This window comes from Oncorhynchus tshawytscha, linkage group LG03 (assembly GCF_018296145.1).
Source record: "Oncorhynchus tshawytscha isolate Ot180627B linkage group LG03, Otsh_v2.0, whole genome shotgun sequence".
NCBI lineage: Eukaryota > Metazoa > Chordata > Actinopteri > Salmoniformes > Salmonidae > Oncorhynchus > Oncorhynchus tshawytscha.
The window spans coordinates 16,806,093-16,822,631 of record NC_056431.1 but is presented as its reverse complement, the minus strand read 5'-3'; the positions used below and the strand labels follow the sequence as shown (position 1 = coordinate 16,822,631).

General features: G+C 44.6%; 1 protein-coding gene across 4 annotated transcripts in view; it reads right to left on the bottom strand.

The window, feature by feature from the left end:
• LOC112228789 (rho guanine nucleotide exchange factor 2-like) overlaps window positions 1-16,539 on the bottom strand; it is a 56,463-nt gene that overhangs the window by 34,882 nt on the left and 5,042 nt on the right. For 2 of the 4 annotated variants that reach the window (XM_042310932.1, XM_042310947.1), the window contains exons 2-6: window positions 13,252-13,508; window positions 10,903-11,092; window positions 10,200-10,440; window positions 9,140-9,179; window positions 8,761-8,956 (exon numbers count right to left, since the gene is read on the bottom strand). In XM_042310932.1, coding sequence (XP_042166866.1) covers window positions 8,761-8,956; window positions 9,140-9,179; window positions 10,200-10,440; window positions 10,903-11,092; window positions 13,252-13,508 — 924 coding nt within the window. Of the gene's footprint in view, window positions 1-8,760; window positions 8,957-9,139; window positions 9,180-9,781; window positions 10,145-10,199; window positions 10,441-10,902; window positions 11,093-13,251; window positions 13,509-16,539 lie in introns of those variants that run through there. The other 2 variants (XM_042310938.1, XM_042310956.1) reach the window with 2 other exon arrangements.

Genomic DNA, 16,539 nt, shown 5'->3' with positions numbered 1-16,539 from the left:
CATAGTCACCCAACATCACTCTCTCACACACACACACACACACACACACACACACACACACCAAGTGTCACTGTCACACACACACACACACCAAGTGTCACTGTCACACACTAACCCTCTGAAGAGTTATTGTGAGGGAGACAACAACGCCTCACATTACAGAGTGAGTGAGAGAAAAAGTGTGTGTGTGTGTTAGATAATGAGAAAATGTATAACAGCGTGATGAGGGCAACAGTATTCCCTTTCAAAACCAAAAAAAGGAGCACGTCATTTAGCGAAAAAGTCCTCATAAACAGTTATAAGCATCTATAACATGACATCCCCCTTCGCATAGTTTCCGATATGACGAATGGAAAACAAAGAGAGCGAGGGATAAAGAGAGTGACGATGGGGAATGGACAGAGGAGAGAGACGAAGAGCAGTTAGTAGGAAACATGTTGGTATGATAGGATATTAGACGATATGGAAAGGATGTGGTGCGATAGGGGGACAGCTTTAATCAGGAAGGGTATATTTGTTTGGCTAATACTCTCTGGACCTCCGCAGGCTTCTTTATGGGTTTCATATCCGCTGTTCTGCCTGCCTCAGTTTGTTTAAACTCCTACTACCTCAGAATGGACATTTGGAATAGGGGAGATAAAAGTAGAAAATAGAGAGAGAGATGGAAAGAGGAAGGTAGAAGGGGGGATAAAGAGAGGTGAAGAGTGAGATAGAGAGATGGAAAGAGGGAGGTAGAAGGGGGGATAAAGAGAGGTGAAGAACGAGATAGAGAGATGGAAAGAGGGAGGTAGAAGGGGTGGGATAAAGACAGGTGAAGAGAGAGATAGAGAGATGGAATGAGGGAGGTAGAAGGGGGATAAAGAGAGGTGAAGAGAGATAGAGAGATGGAATGAGGGAGGTAGAAGGGGTGGGATAAAGAGAGGTGAAGAGAGAGATAGCGAGATGGAATGAGGGGGGTAGAAGGGGGGATGAAGAGAGATGAAGCAGAGAGAGATTATCAGACACTGTAGATGGGAGGGAGAGGGAGAATAGAAAATGATGGAAAGATGGAGGAAGAAGTGGATATATGAAAGGGTGAAGAGAAAAGCAAAGGGAGAGAGATGGAGTGGGGACTGTAGAAGGGACGGCAGAGAAGAATAACAGAAAGGGGTGCAAGAGAGAGAATACGCAGAGAAGGGGAGGCATTGAGAGCAAGGGAGGAAAATGGGGTGGGATTGAGACAAATGAACGGAGGAGTGGGGGTGGAGTGATGGAGAGAGGGGGGGGGGCTGGGGAGAGAGGGATAGCGGAGGAGAAAAGCCGGCTTGCTGATGCAATCCTGCCACCCGAAGCAGTAACTGCCCAGCTGGGAAAGAGAGAGAGATTAAGCTAATGGAGAGAGAGAAAGCAGGGAAAAGAGAGGGGGAATGAGGAATGAAGGGAAAATAGAGGTGTGACTTTGGCCATGAGCTATTAAATACCTTTTTTTTTTTTACGTAAAACTGTTAAGTACATTCACTGTTAAACACAGAGACACACACACACAACACCAATAAATGATGCTGAGCACACACACACTTCCTCTTTCTCTCTATGGGACTCAGTGGACACACACCAACAAAACCCAGATATATGTTACCCAGATGCGTTTGCTCTTAAGCGAGGTACGTGTCAATCTACAAACATAACTTCTTCCTAACTTCCTCCTACTCAACAAATATCAACTATAAAAATATAAACGCAACATGTAAAATGTTGTTCCCATGTTTCATGAGCTGAAATAAAAGATCCCATACGATGTTCTATACGCACAAAAAGAGCATTTCTCTCAAATTCTGTGCACAAATTTGTTGACATCCCTGTTAGTGAGCATTTCTCCTTTGCCAAGACAATCCATCCACCTGACAGGTGTGGCATATCAAGACACTGATTAAACAGCATGATCATTACACAGGTGCAACTTGTACAGGGGACAATAAAAGGCCACTCTAAAATGAGCTTTTTTTTTACACAACACAATGCCACAGATGTCTCAAGTTTTGAGGGAGCGTGCAATTGGCATGCTGACTGCAGGAATGTCCACCAGAGCGGTTTCCAGATAATTGAATGTTAATTTCTCAACCATAAGCCACCTCCAATTTGGCATTACGTCCAACCGGGCTCACAATCGCAGACTACTTGTAACCACGTCTGTCACGTTCTGACCTTAGTTCCTTAATTATGTCTTTGTGTTAGTTTGGTCAGGGTGTGAGTTGGGGTGGGTAGTCTATGTTATTTTTTTCTATGTGGTTATATTTCTATGTGTTTGGCCTGGTATGGTTCTCAATCAGAGGCAGGTGTCGTTCGTTGTCTCCGATTGAGAATCATACTGTTTTCCCCATTTTGTTTGTGGGTGTTTGCTTTCTGTTTTTGTGTCTGCACCAGACAGAACTGTTTTGGTTGTTCTCTGTGTTTTGTTAATCAGTGTTCAGTTCCATTATTAAAAGTATGAACATGTACCACGCTGCACCTTGGTCCTCACCTTCTTCCACCTACGACAGCCCTTACAGAACTACCCACCAACCAAGGACCAAGCAGTGTGGTATCGATCAGCTCCGTTCTCTGGACTCATGGACATGGGAGGAGATTTTAGATGGCAAGGGACCCTGGGCACAGGCTGGGGAATATCGCCACCCCAAGGAAGAACTGGAGGCAGCTAATGCTGAGCGGCGGCGATATGAGGAGGTAGCACGGCAGCGCGACAGACACGAGAGGCAGTCCCCACCCCCAAAAAATGTTGGGGGCACACGGGGAGTGTGGCAGAATCAGGTTGTAGACCTGAGCCCACTCCTCGTGCTTACCGGAGGAAGCGCAGTATTGGTCAGGCACCGTGTTATGCGGTCAAGAGCACAGTGTCGCCAGTATGAGCTCATAGCCCGGTGTGCTATAGGCCAGCCCCACGCAAGTGCCATGCGAGTGTGGGCATCCAGCCAGACCGTGCTGTGCCGGCTCAGAGTGTCTGGTCTCCGGTACGCCGTTTCGGCCCAGCTTATCCTGCGCCGGCTCTGCGTGCTGTGTCTCCGGGTTACTGGGAGGGTGCAGTGCGCCCTATGCCTACGCTCCGGCCCGTGCCAGGCGAATGTGTGCATTGAGCCTAAGGGAGAGGTGCGAGTAGTATGCACCAGATCTCCAGTGCTCACCCACAGCTCGGTTCAACCTGTGCCTGCACTCTGGATGGTCAGGGCTAAAGTGGTCATCCAGCCTGGAGGAGTGGTGCCAAGGCTGCGCACCAGGGCTCCAGTGCTCCCCCACAGCCTGGTCCATCCGGTGCCTCCTCCACACACCAGGCCTCCTGTAGGTCTCCCCAGCCTGATGGGTCCTGTGGCAGCCCCACCCACCAGGCTTTCTCTCCTTCTCCTCCCTCCAAGTTCTCTCTCCAGGCCAGAGCCGCCCGTCTGTCCTGAGCTGCCAGAGCGGCCCGTCAGTCAGGCGCTGCCGGAGTCGCCCTTCACTACGGCGCTGCTTGAGACTCCCGCCTGTCAGGCGCTGCCGGAGTCGCCCTTCACTACGCCGCTGCTGGAGACTCCCGCCTGTCCGGCGCTGCCGGAGTCTCCCGTCTATTCGGGCCCGCTGTTAGGGTCCCCAGTACGAGGCGGCGGTGAGGGTCGCCGCTCCCAAGGCATCACTTAAGAGGGCCAAGACTATGGTGGAGTGGGGTCCACGTCCCGCGCCAGAGCCGCCACCACGGACAGACGCCCACCCAGACCCTCCCCAGGTTTTGCGGCCGGAGTCCGCACCTATTAAAAGTATGAACACGTACCACACTGCACCTTGGTCCTCACCTTCTTCCACCTATGACAGCCGTTACAACGTCAGCCTAGGAACTCCGCATCTGGCTTCTTCACCTGTGGGATCATCTGAGACCAGCCACCCGGACAGCTGATTTATTTCTTTAATAAAGCCCTTTTGTGGGGGCCTATGCCCTCCCAGGCCCACCCATGTCATGTGAAATTCATAGATTAGGGCCTAATTAATTGATTTAAATTGACTGATATCCTTATATGAACTGTAACTCAGTAAAATCTTTGAAATTGTTGAATGTTGCGTTTATATTTTTGCTCAGAGTAGTAGAATACATATTTGTACAGGTACACTCTTAGAACGTTTTTGTTCTATCTAGAACCTGAAAAGGTTCTTTGGCTGTGCCCATAGGGGAACCATTTGAAGAACCCTTTTGGTTCCATGTAGAACCCGTTTGGGTTGCCTCTGCCCATAAAAAACAACGTCCTCCCTGGGTAGCTTTAAAAATAAAGTAAAAATGTGTTTGATGTCTTCTGTGACCATATGAATAACCCCTATGATGTAACAGCAATGATGAGATAGATGTTCTTCTTGTCTGTTTTTGTTTTATTATTTCACTGCCATGCTGTGTTTAACTGTGTACGATCTTGCCTCGCCATCTTGTCTCAAGAGGACCACAATTGAAATAAGTCCCAGATTCTATTAGGTTATATAACAGCCCACTTTTATGTGCTGTTTTTTTTTTAAATTGTCAAATTAATAAGCTAAACTAAATACATGTGGAACCCTTTCCACCGAGGCCTCTACATAGAACCCAAAAAGGGTTTAACCTGGAACCAAAAAAAGGGTTTAACCTTGAGCCAAAATGGATTATACCTGAAACCAAAAAAAGGGTTTAACCTGGAACCAAAAAAGGGTTATAACCTGGAACCAAAAAAGGGTTATACCTGGAACCAAAAAAGGGTTTAACCTGGAACCAAAATGGATTATACCTGAAACCAAAAAAAGGGTTTAACCTTGAACCAAAAAGGGTTATACCTGGAACCAAAAAAGGGTTATACCTGGAACCAAAAAAGGGTTTAACCTGGAACCAAAAAAAGGGGTTAACCTTGAGCCAAAATGGATTATACCTGAAACCAAAAAAAGGGTTTAACCTTGAACCAAAAAGGGTTATACCTGGAACCAAAAAAAGGGGTTAACCTTGAGCCAAAATGGATTATACCTGAAACCAAAAAAAGGGTTTAACCTTGAACCAAAAAAGGGTTATACCTGGAACCAAAAAAGGGTTATACCTGGAACCAAAAAATGATTTTAACCAGGAACCAAATGTGGGTTTAATCTTGAACCAAAAAAGGGTTCTCCTATGTGGACAGCCGAGGAACCCTTTTTTCTAAGAGTGTATGAATAACAGACTTGTGATCTTGTAATGTGTTCTGTTCTCAGCTCCCTCCAGTCTGAAAGACATGACATATTATCATTATGAGAGTACTGGGCTTAATCTAAAGCCACCAGATGTCTCTGTCTAAAATCCATAGCCAGATCAGCCAGCTCTATACAACACTGAGGTCAGTAGAAATACAGACGGTCCTGTAGACACACAGCAGAAGCACACAGGACTGATTCACATTCCAGAGTATGCTGACTTCTTGAGACGTCACATGTTATAGCGAGAGAGACAGAGAGACTGAGGGAGAGAGAGCTCATAACTGCTGTAGAGAGGAAAGGTCTGGAAAAGTGAGCTCAGTCTCTTTCTTTCTGACTGCTGTTCTTTCACTCTTCTGGGTTTTCTCCCTTGTTGTCTCTTTTCTGTCTTATGGTCTGGAGTCCAGGAGCCACTAAACATACAGCACCAAGGGTGTGGACAAACCCCACATACCTGGTTACACCACATCTCTCACACACACACACACACACACACACACACACACACACACACACACACAGAGAGAGAGGTTGGATGATGTTTCAGAAATAGCTCCGTCAAACAGGGCCAGCAGCTATCGGTCTCTAACAGGCCGTCGGAGGCGATGGTGTCATCGCGTAAATGAACTAATAATCATCAAAATCACAGCCACACCCCTGTGACATCACTGAGACTTCTAATCAGTTGAGATGGAGGGCACAATCTGGCAACCCCCATGATTAGGACCTCTAAGGAATCTGGCAACCCAGTGGGTCTTAAATCAGGGACGCACACAAGAGTGGTCAGAGGGGCTGGTAGGGCTTTTATGAATTACTTTTTTTTGTCTCCCTTGTTTTTAGTTTTTTTAAATTATTGAACAATATACAGACAAGAATACATCAACTTGATGTATACGAGGGTGTTACATGTCAAAAGAAAATATACAATTGCCAAAAAGTGTGATGGTGCATACTGCTCTTTGGTCGGGCTTATTAGTAGGACAGTAATCTCTGAAACCCAGAATTTAAATCCTGCGTAATTGCATCAGAAGCTTGATGCTAGTTATGAGACGTCCGTCTGTCCACCAGAGATTAGTAGGACACAAAAAACACACATACAAGAATACCAGCTGTACCCAAGTTCAGTTCAAGTGTGGAATGCCTAAATCATCAACTTGGCCATACATCATCCTGCTGAGGGCCACAGTGCTGCTTATTCCACTTCACTTCTCATATCCAACTCACAGAACAGAGTCTCCCCCTGCTGTTTAAAGATTGTTGTAATGACAAACACACACACACACAGTAAACACTGCCTACCCACTAGAACAAACACTTAAAAATGTTCTTCAAGAAATCAAGAGGTGTGGCGACTGGTAGTGTTTAGAGCGTTGGGCCAGTAACCGAAAGTTGCTAGATCGAATCTCTGAGCTGACAAGGTACAAATCTGTCATTAACCCTCTGTTCCTAGGCCGTCATTGTAAATAATAATGTGTTCTTTAACTGACTTGCCTCGTTCAGTAAAAGGTTCAAGAAAAAAAAGAAGAAAAAAAAGATCCTGTTGTAATTCAGCCAGATATCGTCATTAATAATCTAAGCAGCACAAGAGAGAGCGCCTCGCCCAACATAATGAATAATACTGTTGTGGTTACTGCTTTGACAACATTGTTGTACATACAGTTGAAGACCGAAGTTTACATACACGTTAGCCAAAAACATTTAAACTCAGTTTTTCACAATTCCTGACATTTAATCAAGGGCAAAAATTCCATCTTAGGTCAGTTAGGATCACCACTTTATTTTAAGAATGTGAAATGTCAGAATAATAGTAGAGAGAATGATTTATTTCAGCTTTTATTTCTTTCATCACATTCCCAGTGGGTCAGAAGTTTACATACACTCAATTAGTATTTGGTAGCTTTGCCTTTTAAATTGTTTAAATTGGGTCAAACGTTTTGGGTAGCCTTTCACAAGCTTCTCACAATAAGTTAGGTGAATTTTGGCTCATTCCTCCTGACAGAGCTGGTGTAACTGAACCAGGTTTGTAGGCTTCCTTGCTCGCACACACATTTTCAGTATAGGATTGAGGTCAGTGCTTTGTGATGGCCACTCCAATACCTTGACTTAGTTGTCCTTAAGCCATTTTGCCACAACTTTGGAAGTATGCTTGGGGTCATTGTCCATTTGGAAGACCCATTTGTGACCAAGCTTAAACTTCCTGACTGATGTCTTGAGATGTTGCTTCAATATATCCACATAATTTTCCTTACTCATGATGCCATTTATTTTGTGAAGTACATCAGTCCCTCCTGCAGCAAAGCACCCACACAACATGATGCTGCCACCCCTGTGCATAACGGTTGGAATGGTGTTCTTCAGCTTGCAAGCCTCCCCCTTTTCCTCCAAACATAACCATGTTCATCATGGCCAAACAGTTCTATTTTTGTTTCATCAGACCAGAGGACATTTCTCCAAATAAATACGATCTTTGTCCCCATGTGCAGTTGTAAACTGTAGTCTGGCTTTTTTATGGCGGTTTTGGAGCAGTGGCTTCTTCCTTGCTGAGCGGTCTTTCAGGTTATGTCGATATAGGACTTGTTTTACTGTGGATATAGATACTTTTTGTTTCCTCCAGCATCTCACAAGGTCCTTTGCTGTTGTTCTGGGATTGATTTGCACTTTTCACACCAAAGTACATTAATCTCTAGGAGACAGAACGCGTCTCCTTCCTGGGCGGTATGATGGCTACGTGGTCCCATGGTGTTTATACTTAAGTACTATTGTGTGTACAGATGAACGTGGTACCTTCAGGCATTTGGAAATTGCTCACAAGGATGAACCAGACTTATGGAGGTCTACAATTTTTTCTGAGGTCTTGACTGATTTCTTTTGATTTTCCCATGATGTCAAGCAAAGAGGCAGTTTGAAGGTAGGCCTTGAAATACATCCACAGGTACACCTCCAATTGACTCAAATGATGTCAATTAGCCTATGAGAAACTTCTAACGCCATGACATAATAATCTGGAATTTTCCAAGCTGTTTAAAGACACAGTCAACTTAGTGTATGTAAACTTCTGACCCACTGGAATTGTGATACAGTGAAATAATCTGTCTGTAAACAATTGCTGGAAAAATTATTTCTGTCATGCACACAGTAGATGTCTTAACCGACTTACCAAAACTATAATTTGTTAACAAGAAATTTGTGGAGTGGTTTAAAAATGAGTTTTAATGACTCCAACCTAAGTATATGTAAACTTCAGACTTCAACTGCGTATCAGTGCTGTAACATTGTGTTATTCTTGGCAAACAGCATATGTTTGCCAAAACTGTTACCGGAGGTGGTTCACAGGTGAATCTAAATAAAGCAGATACTGTCACTTCCTCTCTGGGACTCGACACTGCAGGGGAAAGCTAGCCTACTACCAAACTCCAACTCTCTGTCCTTAGAGACGGTCGACGGTCCTGCACTCTACTCAAGTACTCTACTGCATAGTGACAGCTGTGACAGGGTCACATCCACATGCACCCACAACCACAGAGAAACACAGACACGCTGAAACACACACCCACACTCTCCTCTTTCTCACTCTCTCACCTTGCGTTGGCCAGCCATCTTGCGCAGGAAGCTGAAGGTGCGTCCCAAAGGGCTTCCCGTCTTCTCCCCCCTCTCCTCCCCGGGGGGAGCACCCCTCAGTCCCTCCGTCCTTCTCTCCTCCCTCCGCCTCTCTCTCTCTTCGCCCAGCCGCTGCCTCTCTTCTTGCCCCCACAACTCACCAAGCTCCGTATCCACACTGAGAAAGAGGTGAAGAGAAACATCCTTCCATAAGACGGAGTTTGCATTCAGCCTAGCTTAGAGGAAAAGGTGTGTTACTATGGGGATGTGAGTCAAAAAGCAGTCAGTCACAGATGAGATCATGTGCTCTATAGGGTTGTTAGTGAACACAGGTTATCAGGAAGAGAGAGAGACAACTCACCTCTGTGTGGAACCCCCAAATACAGAGCCCAGGGAAGACTCTGTGAGAGAGAGAGAGAGAGAGAGAGAGAGAGAGACAGAGACAGACATAGACAAAGAGAGCGAAAGTGAAAGACAGATAGATACAGAGAGGAAGAGAGAGACAGAAAGCAGAAACAAACTTAGTCATCCCATTACCTCAAAACCGTCCCTCCATACATACATACATACATACATACATACATACATACATACATACATACATACATACATACATACATACATACATACATACATACATACATACATACATACATACATACATACATACATACATACATACATACATACATACATACATACATACATACATACATACATACATACATACATACATACATACATACATACATACATACATACATACATACATACATACATACATACATACATACATACATACATACATACATACATACATACATACATACATACATACATACATACATACATACATACATACATACATACATACATACATACATACATACATACATACATACATACATACATACATACATACATACATACATACATACATACATACATACATAGACCTAAGATCCCAGATAGATTGAAGTGCATCGCCTGATAAGTGACAAACCTCTCTCTCTGCTCTGCAGGTTCTTGGCAAACAAGTTTAATCCAAACGATGGCTGTGACCAAGAGTTAACAAATGCATGAAGACAGACAAGGATGAAACAACACGAGACAGTTGATTTAACACCAAGGCGTGATTAAAACGATCTCTGCTGATGCCGTGGAATGAAAGGATGAATAGTGAACATGCAAAAGGTGAAATGGAGAGAGCGAGAGAGGAGATAGGAGAGCCTGAGAACACAGCGCTTTCTGTTCCGTGGCTAACGACGGCAGCAGCAGCCCCCAGTGAGAACAAACACAGGAAGAAGACTTCCGCATAGCTGCACACAGATAGGAACACACACACACACACACACTATCTGCCCTTCAAACAGTAATGAGAGTCTCCACACACTCACAAATGAAGAGTCCTACTGTCCTACCTTGGTAGTGGCATTGGGAGATGGAATTGGAGTTTGAGTAGGAGCGATGGCAAGGCTGATGACGATGATGCTGGTGGTTTTGTGAGTGTGTGTAGGGGTGTGTGTGAGGTGTCGGAGAGTGTATATCAGTGTTTGTGTGGGTTGGAGGGTGGAGGTTGGCATTGGGTAGCTGGCGCAGACTGGGACTGGCACACAGGGAGGGAGCGGAGGCACTGAAGCCCTGCAGCTGAGACGACTGCTCCTAACACACCACAGACAAGAGACAAGGGCCACAGTGTGTCAGAGAGAGAGAGAGATAGAGAGAGGAAGAGATAGAGGGGAGAGAGCAAGAGAGAGAGGAGGGAGAGATAGAGAGAGGAAGAGATAGAGGGGAGAGAGCAAGAGAGAGAGGAGAGAGAGAGATAGAGAGTGTATGACTTGAGTGTATAAACGGCTCTTTCCATAATAAACAAAGACAAGAGCATCAGTGAGAGGCTGTGTGTATTTGCAACAAAATAACCCAAGACGTGCTTGCCACTGCTTGCAGGAGACATGTGTGCATGTGACTGTGTGTGTGTGTTACTGTCTGTGCTCTAAATAAGGTTACTTTATCTCAAGTCTTCCATCTTCATTCATGTTAGCAAATTATATTTATCACACACTCAAACACGTGCGCACACACACACATGATGCTTCAATCCCATTAGTCTGGACTTAGCTTCACCTCCAATGGGGAGAAGACCGGGGTCTGGCAGCCCGCCTCCTCCTCCGTGAGTGACAGCAGGGAGCCCAGCTCTTGGCCAAAGGAGGTGATGGGGGCTCGGCGAGGGTCCCGCCCCCCTCTGCTGGACCCCTCCAGGGCTCCAAGGAGCACCCGCTCCATCTCTTCTGGGTCAAAACCCTCCAGACTCACACTGGGGGAGAGAGGGGGGGAGGGGAGAGAGAGGGTAGTGTCACAGTAGAGTAGTTGAGTAGAGAGGAGGGGAGTAGAGGTCTAGTGGAGAAAGCAGCAGTCAGTCATCCTGCTTGTGTGTGTGTGTGTGTGTGTGTGTGTGTGTGTGTGTGTGTGTGTGTGTGTGTGTGAGGCTGTAGCTTAGTGATTTCACTCTCTTCTTGTTTTTGAGAGTACGTTGTGTTGATGACCTGACGTTATTCGCTGGCGGCTGCACTTATACTTCTGCTTTGTCTCCCTCCCCCTCTCCTGCTTTCTCTCCAAAAGATTGTTAAAATCCATTTGCATGTCAGATGTCAGGAAAAAGACCATGGAAACCAAATTGTAGCCTGTGTCCGTAAAATGTACACTGCCATTCAAAAGTTTGGGGTCACTTAGAAATGTCCTTGTTTTTGAAAGAAAAGCACATTTTTTTGTCCATTAAAATAACATCAAATTTATCAGAAATACAGTGTTAATGTTGTAAACAACTATTGTAGCTGGAAACATCTGATTTTTAATGGAATATCTACATAGGCTTACAGAGACCCATTATCAGCAACCATCACACCTGTGTTCCAATGGCACGTTGTGTTAGCTAATCCAAGTTTATCATTTTAAAAGGCTAATTGATCATGAGAAAACCCTTTTGCAATTATGTTAGCACAGCTGAAAACTGTTGTTCTGATTAAAGAAGCAATAAAACTGGCAGAAAGACAGGAGTAAAAACAATCAAAAAACAAGGACATTTCTAAGTGACCCCAAACTTTTGAACGGTAGTGTATATAGGTTCAAAACTTTTGTGAAACAGCACAGTGACAAATATAAGGCAAATAGAAATCAAACTGGATGGTGTTCAGAAATAGATGGGAGGGGTAGAGGAAAGAAGAGGAAAGAAAGGAGTAAAAACAATCAAAAGATAACTATTGTAAAATTGATTGTGTCCATAACATTTATATAGTATGTATAAGCGGGAAGTAGAAGCCTAAGTGTTGTTGTTCATTCGTTTACTCCAATTAGGGGAGGGGTGGAAGGGTTAGTGAATTTATTTATTTATTTTTATGAAAAATTGAAAAATTGAAACCAACATCTTGGATAAATGGGTGGAAAAAAAGAAAGATAGATAAAGACAGAGAGAGAGAGGGACAAGCTACAGGAAAAGAGAAAGAACATTGCCGTGCTCAGTGAATTAAAAGCAGAAGAGATGAGCAAATAAGAGAGTAGGAGAGGGCCAGCTAAAACAGCACTGATAAGAACACCAGCAGTTAGAGCAGGAATGCCAGAGATAACAACAGCATTGACTATATGTGTGGGAAGTTATATACTGGTAGCACTGGTCTTAGATCAGCCAATCCCTAAAACAAATATTAGAACATAGCAAGCATACTCCTACACAGTTCACTCCCAGATTCCCGCAGCCCTCCAGGAACATGGTTGAGTTGCAAGCTGTGCATTTACCTCAAATCACTATCTCACTCTCAAATAAAATCTAAATCCAATTTTGTTTGTCACATGCGCCAAATACAACTGGTGTAGACTTTACCGTGAAATACTTGTTTACGAGCCCTTCCCAACGATGCAGTTTAAAGGTACGAGTTATTTGAGGTAAATATATACATGAAGGCAGGGTAAAATGACTAGTTATCGGGATAGATAATAATAAGAGTAAAATAAAGAAGAGAGTAGCAGCAGCAAATTATGTGTGTAAAAGTGTGTGTGTGTGAGTTTGCGTGTGTGTGTGAGCTTGTGTGTGTGTGTAGTGTATGTGAATGTGTGTGGGAGTGTCAATGTAGTGTGTGTGAGTAACTGATGTCCAGAAGTGGTTGGCGGTCATATGTAATAATAGTATGAACTTTCTGTACAAAAAAGGTCAAGATAAACACTTTGAAAGTCACTATATAGCAAAGTTGAGTTGGAACTCGTAATATGTCGCCCTTCTCTGTCGGCACCATCTTGTCAGCCTTTACCCTCAACACTGATGTGACGTCAGCCTTGGGTTTCCCCGCCCTAATGATAAAGGTTAGGATTTGGGAAAGGTAAGCTGATCCTAGATCTGTGTCTACGGGCAACTTGTAGTCTTGTACCTAAAGCGGGTTGTTGACCACTGGACTAGTAAGTATTGGTCGTTAGTGCGCCCCCTACCTGCGTTGCTGGTACTGTGGGGGGCAGCCATACATCATGGCTCCAGGCTGCCAGCTGTGCCTGCGGAGGTGGTCCAGAGTGTGTGTGAGACAGGAGGAGGGGGGGGTCCGACGTAGTGTGACCCCTCCAGAGGAGGGAGAGGAGGGAGGGGAGGGGCAAGGGGAGGATGGTGGGGGGGCCGGACAGGGGACGCAGTGTCCTCCCAGATATGACGGGGAGCCTGGGAGACGAGGGGAGTGAGGAGGTGTCGCGATCATCTGGCAGACAGGGGGAGGAAGGGTGAGGGAGAGGAAGGGTGAGAAAGAATGGACAGATGTTATGTAAAGGCCTTTATTCATACTTTCACTGCAATTCATTATTTACAAAATACACCTCATGGCAGCTACAGAATCAACTATTAGATTATAATGACAATTTGGTACATGTTAGATTTTGAGGAGGAGTTCAAAAGTTCAAGTTGCTCCTAAATTGTTAACTCATTCTAGGTGGTTTGCATGTTGGGCTTGTTATGCTGTCATGGAAACAAGATGAGGTCACGTCAAAGCAAAAAGATACCGCAACTAGAGCACTTCAGAGAAAAGGTGAAAGCACAAAAGCAGCCACATCCTGTTTCAACCTTCTGTATTTTACAAGAACAATGTGAAAAGTTTGATTCATAGATGCCACACTCTCATTGACATCACTGTCCTAAACACCTAGAATGAGATGAAGAAGGATAAAGACCTGAAGAATCATTAAGATGATCTGCATTGGGAACCAAATGAACAGCAGTGTGTCAAACGCCTGAAATTGTTGCCTACTTCCTGGTCTGTTTCTTCTTTATTCTAGCTGAGCATGAACAAATACAAGATGGCATCCATACCATATGTATGAGAGTAGGACTGTGCTCAGAGCCCATTGAATAATGTAGTCACAGCAACCTCTAAAAGGTGATGTCTTGTCAAGGTCATCGACATCACAATCTATCGGCCTCCTTTTGACGACAGAAAAATGAAACATTTAAAAATGTAATCCTTACCGGGTGGTGTGTGTGTGTGTGTGTGTGTGTGCTGCATGCCAAGAGACAAGAGAGTAGTAGGGAGGTGGTATACTTAATGAATTCCTTCAACTATGTGTAGTATATCATGCTTCATGTAATGAGGTTTAGATAACACTGATACAGACTCCAGCCCTGCATGGTACAGTACCGAACCACACCCCAACACCAGTGGTGTAAAGTACTGTAAAGTACTTTTTGGGGTATCTGTACTTTACTATTTATATTTTTGACAACTTGTACTTTTACTTCACTACATTCCTAAAGAAAATATTGTACATTTTACTCCATGCATTTTCCTTGACACCCCAAACTACTGGTTACAATTTGAATGCTTAGCAGGACAGGAAAATGGTCCAATTCAAACACTTATCAAGAGAACATTCCTGGTCATTCCTTCTGCCTCTAATCTGACGGACTCACTAAACACAAACGTTTAGTTTGTAAATGATGTCTGAGTGTTGGAGCGTGCCCATGGCTATTATTAAATACAAAAAAATACAAAATCTATTGTGACTTCTGGTTTGGTAAATTTTGGGAATTTGATTTGGGAATTTGAAACTATTTATACTTAAGTATATTTTAGCAATTACATTTACTTTTGGAACTTAAGTATATTTAAAACCCAATAGTTGTAGACTTTTACTCAAGTAGTATTTTACTGGGTGACTTTCACTTTTACTTGAGTCATTGTCTATTACGGTATCTTTACTTTTAGTCAAGTATGACAATTGAGTACTTTTTCACCACTGCCCCACACTGAGGACCACCCTCAATGACACACTCACGTGAGGGTGGGGGTGAATGTTTCATGATTAACGACTCATCAATCCAATGCCGACCGTTTAGTATATCCCCCTCAAGCAGATACCACAACAGCCCTCAAGGAACTTCACTGGACTTTATGCAAACTGGAAACCATATATCCTGAGGTTGCATTTATTGGAACTAGTGATATTAAAAAAGCTAATTTGAGAACAAGGCTATCTAAATTCTATCAGCATATTGACTGTAGCACTCGCGCTGGAAAAACACTGGATCACTGCTACTGGCATGATGACTCCTTGCTGTCCCCAGTTCTCCTGGCCGTGCTGCTGCTCCAGCTTCAACTGTTCTGCCTGCGGCTATGGAACCCTGGCCTGTTCACCGGACGTGCTACTTGTCCCAGACCTGCTGTTTTCAACTCGCTAGAGACAGCAGGAGCGGTAGAGATACTCTCAATGATCGGCTATGAAAAGCCAAGTGACATTTACTCCTGAGGTGCTGACTTGCTGCACCCTCGACAACTACTGCGATTACTATTATTTGACCATGCTGGTCATTTATGAACATTTGAACATCTTGGCCATGTTCTGTTATAATCTCCACCCGGCACAGCCATGAGAGGACTGGAGAGGACTGGCAACCCCAGTTCCTCTCTAGGTTTCTTCCCAGGCTTTGGCCTTTCTAGGGAGTTTTTCCTAGCCACCGTGCTTCTACACCTGCATTGCTTGCTGTTTGGGGTTTTAGGCTGGGTTTCTGTACAGCACTTTGAGATATCAGATGATGTAAGAAGAGCTATATAAATAAATTTGATTTCTCTGTGGCCGATTTGAGTAAGGCATTTAAATGTGTTAACCCTCGCAAGGCTGCCGGCCCAGATGGCATCCCTAGCCGCGTCAACACCATAGTACCCTCCAAGTTCATCATTAAGTTTGGAGGCCCAGGGTCTGAACTCCGCCCTGTGCAATTGGGTCCTGGACTTCCTGACGGGACACCCCCAGGTGGTGAAGGTAGGAAACAACATCTCCACTTCGCTGATCCTCAACACTGGGGCCCCACAAGGATGCATGCTCAGCCCCCTCCTGTACTACCTGTTCACCCATGACTACGTGGCCATGCAACTTCAATTATCAAGTCTGCAGATGACACAACAGTAGTAGACTTGACTATCAACAACGACAAGACAGCCTACAGGGAGGAGGTGAGGACACTCGGAGTGTGGTGTCAGGAAAACAACCTCTCACTTAACGTCAACAAAACAAAGGAGATGATCATGGACTTCAGGAAACAGCAGAGGGAGCACCCCCCTATCCACACCGACGGGACAGCAGTGGAGAAGGTGGAACGTTAACTTCCTTGGCGTACACATCACGGACAAACTGAAATGGTCCAACCACACAGACAGTGTGGTGGAGAAGCCGCAACAGGGCCTCCTCAACCTCAGGAGGCTGAAGAAATTTGGCTTGAGCATGAGTTGAGAGACTGAAAAC